This window comes from Apus apus, chromosome 1, assembly GCF_020740795.1.
Source record: "Apus apus isolate bApuApu2 chromosome 1, bApuApu2.pri.cur, whole genome shotgun sequence".
Classification (NCBI taxonomy): domain Eukaryota; kingdom Metazoa; phylum Chordata; class Aves; order Apodiformes; family Apodidae; genus Apus; species Apus apus.
Window position 1 is genome coordinate 35,779,768 of NC_067282.1, and position 15,598 is coordinate 35,795,365.

Consider the following 15,598-nt stretch of genomic DNA (forward strand, 5'->3'; position numbering starts at 1 on the left):
GTCTAAACATATATCAAACGAGCTTATGTGAAACAAAGAGAAGACCTTCTTTCACGAAGTCAACTAGACTTCATCTAAGAAAAAGATCTCAATGGCTTGTATCACGTACCTGACAGAGTTATACTCCCTACAAATTATTGTATTTCCATTTTAACACATGGTTAGGAAAAAAAAAAAAAGTTAACATGATGGCAACACCCTATTTCTGTTTTAACACGTGGTTAGGGAAAAAAGTGGGAAATTGTTGTAGTATCTATATGCATAAGAACGCAGCAGTTAAAGTATCAGTAAGAAGTAAAACTTCTTGACTCAGTGCCCTTGTCAGTCAGAATGACAGAATGGTAGGGAAGGAACCTCTAGAGATCATTTAGTCCAACCCCCCCGCTAAAGCCAGAGCAGGTGGCACATGATCACATCCAGGCAAATCTTTACTATCTCCAGAGAAAGGGACTCCACAACCTCTGGGACTCCACAACCTCTCTGGGCAGCCTGTTCCAGTGCTCTGTCACCCTTGTCACCCTTAAAGTAAAGAAGTTTTTCCTGATTCTCAGACAGAACTCCCTATTTTCCAGTGTGTGACCACTGTCCCTTGTCCTGTCACTGGGCACTAATGAAAAGAGTCTGGCCTCAACCTCTTGACACCCACCTGGTAGATATTCATAAGCATTAATAAGATGTCCTCTGAGTCTCTTCTTCTTGACGCTAAACTGACCCAGATTTCTCAGCTTTTCCTCATAAAAAGATGCTCCCCTCCCCTAATTATCTTTGTAGCTCTCCACTAGACCCACTCCAGCAGTTCTTCATCTTTCTTGAACTGGAGAGCTCTGAACTGGACACAATGTTCCAGATGTGGCTCCACTAGAGCAGAGGCAGAGGAGAGCATCCCTTGACCGGCTGGCCACACTCGATGCACCCCTGGACACCACTGGCCTTCTTGGCCACAGGGGCACATTGTTGGCTCATGACTAACTTGTCCACCAGGGCTCCCAGGTCCTTCTTCATAAAGCCACTTTCCAGCAGGTCAGCCCCTAGCCTGTACCGGTACATTGGGTTTTGCCTCCCTAGGTGCAGTACCCTACACTTGCCTTTCTTGAATTTCATAAGGTTCCTCTCCAACCAACTCTATAACCTGTCCAGGTCTCACTGGATGGCAGCACAGCCTTCTGATTTATCAGCCACTCCTCGCAGTTTTGTATCATCAGCAAACTGGCTGAGGGTACACTCTGTCCTTCATCCAGGTCATTGATCAATGTGTTGAACAAGACTGGATCACAGTACTGACCCTAGCTACAGGTCTCCAACTAGACCCTGTGCTGCTGATAACAACACTGAACTCTGCCATTCAACCAGTTCTCAAGCCACCTTACTGTCCACTCATCTAACCCACATTTTCTTCCCAAGCTTACCTATGAGGATGCTATGGGAGACAGTGTCAAAAACCTTGCTGAAGTCGAGGTAGAAAACATCCACTGCTCTCCACTCATCTATCTAGCCAGTCATGCCATCATAGAAGGCTATCAAGCATGATTTCCCCTTGCAGAACCCATATTGACTACTTCTGATAACCTAGTTCCAATGTGGCCAGTCCCTTTTTCCACATTCTGTTAACCTTCCTCTTCCATTTGAGCTTTCCCAGAAGCTCCTTGCTCCTCCATGCAGGTCTCCTGCCTCCTCTGCTTGATGCAAAGGTATGCACTGATCTTGAGCTTGGAGGAAGTGAATATTTAATATTAACCAGCTCTCTTGGACCCCTTACCTTGTAAAGCCCTAACCCATAGGATTAATTCAAGCAGGTCTTTGAGGAGGCCAAAGTTAGCTTTCCTGAACACACATAAATCCATGTCTCCCACTCATCACAGGAATAATCCAGCCATCAAGTCATATACCAGTAACCCTATCCAACCTTTTAGACTGAGCAGACAGCATAGATTTTTACTTAGGGGTCCTATGCTAAAGCATATCCAGCCATGTCACCTCCGTGACTAAAAATAAATTCACCTCCAATAGATACACAACCAATTATGAAGACAAGCAAACTGCTCTTGGTCACACTGTTTCATATATGCTCATTCATAACACACAAAAAAACAGACACAAAAACTTGGTTCAAACAGTACTCTGTGCAGCCACAGTATGCAAAGTATTCCAGGAAACATGAATGCCAGGAGCAAGCTATGATCTTCCAGAACAGGTCTGGCCAGCCTACAGTTTGATATGGCTTACTGCCGACTTCAACTACCTGCTTACGAAGTATGCACTTGAGGCCGTTGCTCAAGTGTCAGACATTCAACTACTGAATATAGTACAAAGAAGAATAGAACCGATAATCAACTGTATGTTATTTACGATAATGTCTATTCTGTAAGCACATAATACAGCTCAGAGTAGGTGGGCTAAGAGCCAGCTAGACAAGGACTAACATATGCATCACCTACATATCAGCATGGTATAAATCTGCTCTGCATGTTGTGGATACAAGACCTGTAGAATATATGCTCGTTGCAGTTTTAAAAGTTGCAAATTTCATAATGCCCAAACAAAAACTGGCTATCACTGGTTGCTTTTTAGTTAAGAGCACATCTTACAAACACTATCTTGTGGACAACTATTAGCTGTTTCAAGTTTCCCAACTTGGTGTGCTAGCCAAAAGCTTGGAAAAGCAAGGCTAGGGAGGAGAACTTAAATACATCCCTTAAACTCAAAGACTCAATTTTTCAGTATACAGCTTCCATCACTAAAATAATTTTTTTTAAATCCAGTTCAAATCAAAGTAACAATTTAAAAACTTAAGGTCTGTTCTGTTCCCCGTACACTTACAGCTGTCAAAACAGCGACTAAGAAAACAAAGCTTTATGATGAAGAGGAGATCTGAAAACGTGCTACAAAATAAAGCCAGGTCCTTTCAAGCAGGGAAGGAAGAGGCGAGTTGGAGTGGGCGGGCTCACACTTCGAAGCCCAGGAGAAGACGGCGCGGTTTCGTAACCCGTCTGTCCCTACCAGGGCTCTCGGTTTCTCAGGGGGCTCCAGGTCAGTGGCCGGCCCCAGGGAGAAGGGCAGGCCCCTGGGCCCCCGGGCACAGGCCCGGCAGGGAGGAGTCCCGCTGAGCCGAGCCGGGCCGGGCCGGGCGGCGCGACCGACAGGCCCCAGGTCTCAGGCAGCCCCACCACGGCCGGCCCCAGGGAGGATGGGAGCGGCTTGGGACCGACTCGTACTTACGAACTTCGGTTTCCTGCCGTCCGCCGCCTCTTCGGGGCCGCCGGCGCTCCCGGCCCCCGGCAGGCCCTTTCGACGCAGCCCCTTGTTCTCCCGCCCGCCGCGACCAGGCGGCGAGGACGGGGCGCAGTAACGCGGCCGGGGCCGCCGCGGCTCCATGGCCGCGCCCGGGAGAGGAGAGGGAAAACGAAGGGAGACGGCCGCCCGCGATCGGGCCCAGGCCCGGCGGCCGTGGCGGAGCTGGGCTCCGGCGATTAGCGCGGCTTAGCTGGGCCCGGCGGGGCAAGGCGCCGTGGGGGGAGGAGCGGGGATGAAGGCTAAAGCTGCCGACCGCCTCAGCGCAGCGAAGGATTTAGCGAAGAGCCTCCTAATCCCGGCAGCGGCTGCCCCCGCCGCGGCAGCGCCACGCCGGAGCACGGGGAGGGGACGAGGGGCAAGGACGGGCGCTCCCAACCGTTCCCCGGCGCCTGTCACAGCCCAGGAATGTCCCGCCGTCCGAATCGTCCCGCCACTGCCGGGCCCGCCCGCCGCCTCCCGGCGCCAGCCAATCCAAACCCAGAGGTTGGAAATGTCGCTTTCCGATTGGCTGGCGTGCTGCCAATCTCCAGTGAATCAGCTGTTCTCAGCGAGGAGGCCCCGTGGCCGCCTCGGTTGGCCCGCTCCCCACCCTGCCCCGCCCCTGTCCCTCTGGACTACATATCCCAGAGGGCAGCGCGGCCCGAGTCCGCTGAGGGAGCGCGGGCTGCGGGGAGACACGCGCGGTGGGAGTCGTAGTTCCAGGCGGCGGGGCGACCGGGATGCCGGAGGTCAGTCCGGGATGGGGTCAGTCAGACCGGAATGGGGTCAGTCAGACCGGAATGGGGTCAGTCAGACCGGAATGGGGCCAGTCTGTGTGGGATTGTAGGGCAGGCTTTCTTCAGGGATTAGGGTTTGTTTTGGCTCCCAGGAAGTTTAGGCTGCCTTGGCCCGAACAGGGCGGTTCCCCTGTCAGCGAGCAGCGGGCGCGCAGCCGAATTATCGTCCCTTGGGGAAGGGAGGGTCAGTCCCCCCGGGAAGAGAGGGGAGAGGCGTGTGCCCTACTTCAACCGGCTCTGCTGGGGCAGAAAGGCTCTGAAAATACCAGCAGAAGATGGGCAAATCCCCGTGTTTTGAGGTACAGTCGCCTCCGTCGCAGGGGTTAAGGTACAGCTTCTCGCCCTTAGGAAGGTCTTACTTCGTTGCCTCCCAGGTTCTGCCTTTTCTGCTAAAGGATCTGATCGCTCACACGTCAGGGTTAACGCGTGGTCACAGTGATCACGGGGTCACTATGGTGACAGGACGTGCCCTCATTTGTTTGGCCTAGGATGCTGATTTCCCAAACCTGGTTTTGTTAAAAATTCCAATTCTCCTTGCGGGGCTGCTATTTGACAGGTGAAAACTGGTTCATCTATTTCTATATAACTTTTTAATATATCGAGAAACCTTTTTTTTAATGTATGAATGCATAAACTTATATTTTACATTTTTCTATCTTTGATGTTTTCATAATCTATATTTTACACCACTTTACCAGTAGTGGGTTAAGAAAGCAGAATTAACACAGAAGAAAGGTAGGCCTTGTTCAAAACAATGGCAGTGTTTGCACCAACCTCTTCAGGCCAGGATTGTGCTTTGTGACCAGCACAGTCTTTGTGGAGGAGCTGCTGACTGTACTAGCAGGGCCAAAAGAACAGGTGGACCTACAGGCTGTATTTGCTCAATGCAATCTGTTGTTTTCTGTAACAGAAAGACCTCCAAGATTCTGCAGTTTATGGGGAAATACACAAATAAATAGAGATTTCATTATGCTACAGACTAGCAAATTGTGTATGCTTCAGAAAGTAATTGAATTCTCATTACTACAATCAATACCATGCATTTATCTTTATTTAACAGTAGTTCGAATAATGTTACAAACTGGAGACTTACCTAGAGGAAAGTCTCTTTCCAAATCTCAATGTTAAGCATCATTAAGATAAAGAAGGATAACACTCATATCTCTAGGGTATTTTCCAACACAGAACAAGTTTCCTTTTTCTTCTGTCATTCAGTAAGAAAGATGCTCAGATTTCCATATTGTTTTCATTATTTCGTGTTGTCTTGAATTCAGTGAAAATAAAGTGATCCCTCCAACAATTGCATTCACTTTTTCCACATAGTTTGAGCGACTTGCATTCCAATGCCATGACATCAGCAGAGTATCTCAGTCCTTCAGTGTGACTTGCACAGGCAGTGACCTACAAAGTATAATGACTGCCACTATATGGAGCTCCAGTGAAATGCAGCAGAATTCAGTTCCCAAATGAAGCTTTGCATGGCTTGGGTTTAATGCTAGAGAGATGTGGGGCAATGTAGTATTCTTTGTCTATTTTAAACTGTTTGTCCTTTGGCACATTTCTATAGGCATTTTGTAAATTTATGTTGGAATTCTTTGTAGAGAGTATAATTATCACAACACTGTTTAATGTCATGGTTAATGATTTCCTGGAACATTTGATTAGAAAATTAATCAGCCTATGTATGTGTATGATAAAGCTGTTTAAATGGACCTTCTAATTGCACTGTGGTAGAACACAATGGCGTGTGCCAATATATCACTTTCAAGGTACTGTATTGCCATAATAGGGAAACACTAAGGGGAATAATTTATCAGACAGTTTTACTAAGCCAAAAGTAAATGTTAGTACTTTTGATCAATTATTATTGTTTTATACTACCCCTCTTGTGCTTGTTAGGTGCTTCACTGAACAGATACACTCTTCCAACAGCTTAGTTGGCCGAGATTAATCATGACTGAGGAAAAAATTGTGAGAAAGAAATTAATCAGTAATACTATAATTGTGTAGAGATTATACTTTGCATGCATATTGTCTGAGGCATGCATGTAGCTTGGCAATTTTGTCTTATTTTTGTTCTGGAATGAGAATTTTTTACTTATAAAGCTGTGAGACAAAGCAAGCGTATAAAGTTAAACATGGGGATATTTGCAAAACTGATCCTTTGGATTTACGGATTTCATTAGACTCTTCCCATTCTGCTCTATCTCTTCTTGCTTAGATAGATAGAGAGATAGATAGAGAGATAGATAGAGAGATAGATAGATAGATAGATAGATAGATAGATAGATAGATAGATAGATAGATAGAGATAGAGATATATACACAGACAGATAGATACTGTGACTCAGAACTCAAATAAAATAAAATTTAAAACATTCTCCTAATATTAATTGTTCCGAGGAGGCAGTTTAACAAATAAATCCTTGTGTACAATGTTTGCAAACTGACTTTTGACTGAGTTGAGGCAGTTCTTCATATTTGATTTGGAGATGCCTAGTTCTTGCCTATAAAACAGTTAGTTAACCGTTCTTTAATTGGGTTCATCCTCTTAAATTATCACATAAAAGTTATGAAGGATTTTGTGAGCAATGTTGTTGTTTTTGTACAGCAAGCATGCAAGTGTAACTGTCTTTATTACTAACACTATTTAAGTATTCTAACAAGGAAAACCTCCCAGAGCCACAGTTTGGTGGCTTGGCAGATGCAAGGCAAATGGCAGATGCAAGGCAAATGGCAGATGCAAGGCAAATGGCAGATAGGCATGTCTTTTTGGGGAAATTATTTCTTCTTTCCCTCATTAAAAACACCTAAACAGGACATTCTATCCCAAATCTCTTAAACTTGCAGAGCTGTTTGTAAGTCATACCAATTGAATGTGTACCTTATATTTTTTCTAACATCTTGTTCAAACTGGTAAAAAAGTAGTTGCACCAAATTATAGGATTATCAAATCATAAATGCCACTAAAAGTTACACTGGAAAAACATCTACTGTCTTTGTGTCTTATAGAGACAATTGATGCTGTTTGGTATCTAAAAGAACTCTTTAATGGTAGCACTTTCATATTGGAATAGCAATCATTAATAATGTAAATGTATTACAATATAATATCCTTAAATGTAACCTATGGATAACGTTTTATTTCATTTTCACAGTCTGGGTGGTTCATGAAGACTGTTATTCCATTATTAAGATAACGAACAGATAAAATTTCAAATTGGTCATCTAGTCTAGTCCACAAAATTTACTAAGGAACCTGGCTGTTAAGTATATCATGCTAATATATGAACAAATGTGTATTACAGTTACAAGAAAATTCATGCTCTCTTCAAATAAAAAAGTTGAAGAAAATTTACCATGTTTTGTTTTGTGTTTTTTTTGTTGTTTTTTTTTTTTTTTCCTGTAGAAGAAATACCTAGAATTCTTGCAGATTTTTGAACATAATTTGATTGTCATTCAGTCAGTGTCACTGCCACTGTACTTGGCAGTGATCTCTGTCATCTCTGCTATCTGTTTGGGGCATAGACTAGAAAAAATTAAGAACTATAGATAGAACCCTGTGCTGGAAGATCATGGTTATCAATCAGAAAAAGGAACCAACTGGAAATTTACAGCCTAATAAGATACTAGTGTGAAGTCCTTAGAGGGACTTCAGGAGAAAAAGGTATTAGACATTTTCTGATGTACAGTTATAATTATGAACTTAGTTATGAACAGCTTCAGAGTTATGAGTCCACTAACATGACAAAAAGGATTTGGGAGTTTAATAGTCTTTTCATAAAGGACTGAATTTTTCTTTTGCTTAAGCTTGTCATTGAGAAAACTTCTGTTTGTTGAAAAGAACTGAGTTCAGGCTAAACCTCAAACAAATAGTAATTTTCTTTGAGATTCCACAGGATCTTTTTTGATAACATGGTTGTTTTACTCAAATGATGCTTTAAGAATGTATGATGTTACTTGTCTTATGATGACGCTTTTGAAAAAATGCTGCTCTTACTTTCTTCTATCTGACTGCCCAGTGTTCTACGTACAATTGGAAGTACTCAAAACGCTTGTTTACCATCATGTTCTGGCACCCTGGCAGACAAGTGTGTGTGTGCTAGGTACTATTTGTCTATTGCTTTTGAATTTTTTAGGTGCAAGTGTAGGGGTCTATGACAGGACAGATTAAAGAAAATGTTGTCTTATCTGATATGTTGAATTGTCTGTAGAGACAAGCAGCTTTGAGTGATTTGGATCATGGACTTGGTAAAGTTGTACTAATAGACTTGGCTCATGATTCTTTATTGCTAATTATCTTGGTCAGTCACACCTGCCCAAAGTTAAGTATCAGAGTTAACTATCAATGCAATAGGTATCTTGCAGGTATTATAAAAAAATACACAGGTTTTAGAGAAACACAATGGATACGAGGCCTCTTTTTCAGTTATGGATAGCAGTAATTTCCAGGCATTTGAAAAGATGTAATTGAAGACTCAAGCTGAAATGAAGCTTCCATTGAGATTTGTCTTTGAAATACTTTTATACATTTTTAATTATTAGTTGGGAGTTGTTACTGAATAAAACAACAAAGCAAATTATTTTATGAGATTCTAAAGATATATCTGTATAGCTGAGTTTACTCAAGAACATAAAGATGAGAAAGGCATCTCTGAATACAGCATATGTCACAATTCTGTTATTGATTTTATATCAGTCATAGCTTTTTGAAATGCCAAACAAAATTTTACATGCAATAGATTTATTCTTTCTCTTTCCTAGCTAGAATTTAAATTAAGGGGTTTCAGAAGTTTTAGTTGTGGTCTGAATAGTACCATTCTTTTTGAGGCTTTCAAAGTCACCCCATTAAAGATGAGGATATAAGAAGTAGGAAAGTACTTTTCTTCATCAATTTATTGTGGATTACACATTGCTAGTAATTTTTTACAAAATATTTTAGGCTACCTTCTCATTCAACTGAGAAAATTTAATATACTTCTTTTGAGATACTGCCTAGATGGGAAAAAATCAGTAAAGAATTCCATTATACAGTTCATCAAATGGATCTTTATGAGGATATTGGAGATGTGATTTGTGGCACTATTTAGGATACATTGCATACCACATTATTATAAAGTTCAGGTTTGTAATTTAATTATGGGCCAAATTATTGTCAGTTCTATCTCTAGTTGAAGTGACTAGGCCAAGCCTGGCAGGTGATATAAATTATAAATGGTAAGTGGTCCGAGTGTCATGGGCTGCAATAAGGGCTGTGTTACTTAACTTTATACTTTGTGTGGGATTCTCAGAGCTGCCTAAAAATTAAAGGAGTGCTCAAATCTTGTCTGGTCTGTCATTATACTATCAAATGTTCCTATTAAAATTATTGCAAATAGTTATTTTTTCCCCAAACAAAATAAATGTTTCCAGAGAAAAAAAAATTATTAAGTTTTATGTGAATATAAGGGTCTGTAGGAGTGTGATACAGCATAGAGATTTTTCAGGGCATTTACTATAAAGTTTTTAAGGCATACGTCAGAATGCTGGGATGTAATGGTCCTCCACTACTTCTTGATAACTCTCTGAATTCCTCATAGCTTTCCTTTTTTAATATACTCCTGTCAATTTTTATTATTCACTTTCCACATTTCCTTCTATGATTCTATCTTTCATTTTTACTTGTGAAAATTTATATTACTTTCTACTAGGGTGTGATACTGTCTGCTTTAAAAAATCTCTTATTTTCTTTTGACAGATGTATAATTTTGAGAGAGAGAGAGATAAACACATATATGTATGTGGATGTATAATGCTTTTATGAGTTGGTTATGTATTGAGGAAGTCTCAAAATTGACTATAATTTGTTTATATTGCTTTTATTTCTCTTTGATTGGTTTCCTTATTCTAATCCATCTTAAAGTTTCTCATTCTAGTTTTTTCCTCTCACAAGAATAATGGATATAATCATATTATGGTTACTGCAACTTAATATTCAGCTACAGTAAGTACTGTACATGTGCATTAAGAAAAATGCTTCCTCTCATTTAAAAAATAAAAATAAAATAAAAAGTAATTTTGGGAAATTCCTGAAATATATTCTATATGACATGTAATCAGCAGTTTTGTGGGTGACACACCTCACCCTGTTCCTGTGCAATCTGCATATTTCTCTTTCATCATCTCTTCCTTGGCATGTTTCAGTGAACAACCTGATTTTGAATGGCTCTTTAGTGCATGGAGTTGTGCTCTTCTGCAAACAAAGTGCAATATGCCACCTTTCTTATGTTGTACAGAAGCTTCATCTCCTGTCATAGAATGATGAAGAAAGTACTTGGAGGGTGTACTTCATATCACAAGTGCTCCTCCAATGCATCATAGCTACTAAGCTAAATTTCTTCCAATAATTTTCTTAAATGTCAGTTTTATGGCAGGTGTGAATCAGAATAAACCTTACAAGTTTCCATTTTCCTTCACCTATGTTATAATAAATGAAAGCTGTTTGTTAAGAAAAATGAACACTTTCACTTATTTTTACAAAATACTTCTGCAGAAATGAGGGAGATCATCATGTTGAATTGTGATATAAGGGTTATCCTGGAGGACCTAGAGATGTAACTAACACTCAGGCATTTGTTTTGGGGGGAAGACAGACAAGAGAAATTGTGTTGTAATCATTACAGGATTGCCACTCAGCTGGCAGGAGTTGACAATATCCTCCCGGGATGTTTTCAATTTGTTGTGCCATGACCTGTCAGAATGAAGATTTCTGAAACCACAATGTGTTTGCCAAGAAAAACACAGGCCAATCAACATGGTTTCTCTTACTCTATAAAGGGAAAATTTAGAGAGAGCAAAAGTCTCAACCTCTTTGTAAGTGTCAGGGCATGGTTAGAGACAGCTCTCCCAAAGGGGTGGGGAGCTGAGGGAGATACCATGGCCAGAAGGGCAAGCTACCTCAGCCAGGGCCCATCCCACCACCACCAAGCAAGGCAAGCTAGACCAGCAGAGCAATGGCACTGATGTTCAACCAATAGTCTAGACCATCAAGCTACTTTGCAATGATGAGGTGGGTCTGAGGTCAAGCCAGGAAATCAGGGCAAAGGTCAGGGTCAGGATCATGTCCAGTGAGGGTATCAAGGGTCAGATGCAACCTAGTGATAAGTAGGCATGTCCACAGTGATGAGATGGGTGAGGCTTGGATCTTGCGGATCAGGATCAACAGTATTCATATCTGGCAGAATGAAGGTCTGTCCTCTTTTCTGTGATGTGGTATGTTATGCGCTAGAATCCATCCTGTTTGTGTATCCCATGAATGGCCTCATGAGGCTCAAGTTTTTCTTTGTTACTTCCACAGCCACCATTAATCTGAAAGAAAAAAAAAAATCATGATTACATGTCCATCAGTCTCTGAAAAATTATGTAATTCCTTATCCCACTCTGCCTACAATACTGCATTCCTCACTATTCAGTTCTTTCCCCCTTGTTTTGGACAATCATGCTGGTACAAATGAAGAGGACATCTCCTTAAAGAAGTTAGGATAACAGTTGACAAGATGAGAACTCAAGTAGGGAGTCATCAGAGAATCAATCACTATACCCCACTAAGTTCTCTTGAAGTTATTTACCTTTATGTTATGTGAGTTTCAAATCTGTACATCAGATAGATGCATGTTTTCCAGGTAGAAAAGCATCAAAGAAGACCTCTTTTAGTCCCATTAAAAGAGAGAGAATTGGAAGACCTGCACTGACTTGCAGAATGGTGACCGTACTGAGGGATTAATAAAGGCAGGCAACCTGTGATAGGCTGCGTACATGTTTTGGATGGATGATACTTTCAAAACAGCTTCCTTTATGTGAATGACAACATGGAAAAAAGGGAAAAATGTTGTCCTCATAGTGACACCAAGGCCATCACATGATTCTGTGATGAGGAACAGTGTGCACTGAAGCAAGAGCAGCATGCAGAACGAGTTGCTCGGCAGCAAGAACAGCAGGAAGGCTTATATATGGAATGCTCCTGAGAACTGATTGGTGAAAGATACTCATACTAAATAAAACTGCATTGGTTATGCATATCATGAGCTTGACTCACCTACCCTCTGCCACCCAACAGTGGTGTCATTCCATAAGACTCTTGGTCCCTGTAATGATCACTCTTAGTTGTACTTAGATAATGTGACTTTCCTGTGGCCCTGCATGTCACAAATCAGTGCTGGTACTGGGGATGAGTGTCAATATACCTGCAATGAGAAAGCATTTCCAAGTATATGCATAGAGGAGGTTAATAGTCTTTAGCTTAGAGCAATCTAAAAGGTAAATAACTAAGCTAAGCTCTTTCTATGGTTAAAGAAGTAATGCTTAACTGAAGCTCTCACTTCAGCCAGTGCAAAGAAGCTAGCACATACAAAAGGAAGTTCATCCACTCTTAAAACATGAATCTAACACAAAGGGAAAGAAGAACCCCTGGAGATCCTTCTCTCTCTTGCACTGATTATACAGTATGCTTCAATGTCTGGCTTAGACTAGATGAGCATGTTTTATATGCTGAAGTTAAGTGAGGTAAATCTCATTTTCTCAAACTATTCTGGGGACTTCAGCAATTTGCAGTCAATAAATTCACTCCCTTTCACTCCATTGTATTAGACATATTAATACTAATTCAGAAAACGTAGAAATATTTAAATAGCAATATTAATAACTCTTTGGAATTACCAAGAAAATTCTCTTGAGATTCTCAGAGAATAAAACTTTGAATAATCATACTTCCATGAGAATCTGCACATCTTTGACAATAGTTTTTAGCAGTCTGAAATTTTAAGACGGATATTTTTTTTTTTCTCCAAAAGGATCAATGACTACTTCCCTTACTCCTTTTGCTGCTGTCTGTTATCATTATGGATATTAAATTACTTCAAAATTCGTGGAAAGTTGCAAATATACTCTCCTGTTGTATGGACTTGGATGGTGATTGAAAGGGTTGATGCTGCTACCAATACAGATGTTCTAGCACATTTTCTTGACAAAATCTATTCCATCTTTCTGTTTCATCTTTTCTTTTCAAAACTTTTCCTTCAACCTTGGGACTTTTTGGAATATGAAGAAACTAGCTCTCTTATTTAATCAGTGCATGACATCAGTTCCATCATTAATTTCTTACATTCCTGTACAGGTACCTTTGTGCATTTTCCCCAGATGGCATTCACTCTATGAAGAAGTAATCTGTAAGCATCCACAAGCAAGTAATTTATTCCATTTTGAATCTTTCTTTACAATTCTCCTTTACCAGTATGCCCACAGAAATGCAGATTTCGGTTACAGCCTCTCATTGTTAGGTGTTGCTTCTGATTATGTCTCTATCTCCTGTCTTCTCTTCTACAAAGAGACAGCAAGGTTTGGGGGCATGGTCTTGTTTTCATTCAAAACACCAGCTCTAGGACCCTGGCATTTTATAATAATAAACATCTTGATTAGTACATAGAGCTTGAAATTAGTGTTACATACAACAACTAGAATACCCTAAACTTTATTTGATTTCTAGACTCTACCTGAGTTTCTGCCTGCATTTACATGGGAAAATTCACCAGAACAGATAGAATAAAAAATACTGACTTTCTAAACTTAATGTTCTGCTCTTCAAATAAGACTAAAATTTGCTAAGTGCCTACTGTAATTTGTCAAGGTTCATCATATTTACTAAATAATCCATATTTTATAGTTGACATTGTTCAATAAAGCTTTCAGATTTGTGGTATTTTATAGCTTTGAACTCTACATGTACACAGTCTCAGAACTGATTGTTTTATCCTCATGTCTCCCCACGTATGGCTTGCAAGAGGAGTTGAGGATGGATATAATTATCCATTTATGGTTTAGATGTTTCTGTGTATCTAGAATTGAAGTCTGTCATTGTACAACCATTTCTTTTAAACTGGAAGACTATATAGGCTATATCCATTCAGATTCAGTCTTATGTAAATCGTGGCTTTACAATCACTTGTATCACATTAATTTACAGTGACAGTGTTCAACAGGGTCTAGGGAGCTGGTTGATTTTACGCTTTGTAAATAACAGTTCTTGATTTCCTGTAATATTTTGGATCTCAGACAAAACCTTGTTTCAGTAACTACACATTAGCTGGACAGTTACAGATGAAAAGCAGAATTGTTGTGGTTGGGTGATATGATCAACATTCATCACAAGCTAATAACAATGATTTTGAACATCTTAATTGGAGATCACACAGCTCTCTGTAGTGTGAAATAAGATGTCTGAATGATTGTAAAGATTTTGACTGCTCTTTGTGCTGATAGCCTGCAGGAGATTTTAATATTCTGAAGTCACACCAGATGGGCAATCTACTGCAGTATATACCTCGGTTCAGTTTTAAGCTGCAAGGGTTTGATATCTGATGTCACCCCAAGGGAAAAAAAATACACAGCTGCACTAATGACATTTTTGAATCTCTCTACTTTTGATTTACCCAGGCTTTGACTGATGCAGTAGTCAGCTTAGGATAACCATAGAAAAGCACAGACCTTCTACAATACCAAGGTATAAAAATGCATGAAGGGATCAGAAATGGAACTGGAAAAAAATGAGTAACTATTATTTAACTGCTCAACGCACACCTTCTAATCCTATGTGCAAAATTTAACTTGTTGCAAAATAGGATTAGAAAAGCCTAAAGATATAAGAAAAAATGGCAGAGTAATCACAATTTAAAAAATTAGTATTGTAAAAGCTTACAGATAAGATTTTGATTCATTTTCATAGCTGCAAGAAATGCAGGCAGTTTTCTGGATCAATGGAGTTATTTATTCTGGAATAGACAACAGTATCAGCACTCCCCTACTTCAAAGTTTTGCTGGATAAATTCTTTCATGGAATATTTAATGGAAACAACCTGAGTCAATGTGACTTCTGTAGCCCTTGATTGCAGAATTGGTTTTCTTCAGGTTGAGATGGAACATCCACTGTTCAAGTTTGCATCCAGTGCCCCTCATCCTATCACAGGGCACAACTGAAAAGAGATTGGCCCCTCCTTCTTGACACCCACCCTTCAGATATTTAAATACATTAATAAGGTCCCCTCTCAGTCTTCTCCAGACTAAACAGCCTCAGGTCTTTCATCCATCCCTCATAAGACAGGTGTTCCAGTCCCTTAATCATCCTCATAGCCCTCCATTGGACTCTCTCAAGTAAACCCTTGTCCCTTTTGAACTGGGGAGCCCAGAACTGGACACAATACTCCCGTTCATCCATTTTGATATTGGACAACTCATGGCTTCAGATGTCTCATGGTGTTACGTATCTCTATCAATGTGGAATTTTAGCACAAAAAAAAGATCCATATTTATACTTCATCAGTTGGGTGAGTCTGACCAGTAGGTTATGCAATCAATATGAAATAGAGGATATATTCAACTTTCTGAATTGACCTGATTATTCAGGTTGGGTTTCTTTTGGTTTTGTATGTTGTTTTCTAAATAAATTGTTTCACACTATAGCAAATACACTTATGTCATATTAAAAAGGAGAGAAAAATGCA

At 40.4% G+C, this 15,598-nt stretch overlaps 1 protein-coding gene across 1 annotated transcript in view; it reads right to left on the minus strand.

Moving 5' to 3' along the window:
• DIAPH3 (diaphanous related formin 3) overlaps positions 1–3,372 on the minus strand; it is a 236,530-nt gene extending 233,158 nt beyond the window's left edge. Inside the window, exon 1 of the mRNA XM_051623494.1 lies at positions 3,217–3,372. Within this exon, the coding sequence (XP_051479454.1) occupies positions 3,217–3,372 (156 nt within the window). The remainder of the gene's footprint in view (positions 1–3,216) is intronic.
• Positions 3,373–15,598: the final 12,226 nt, after the last annotated feature.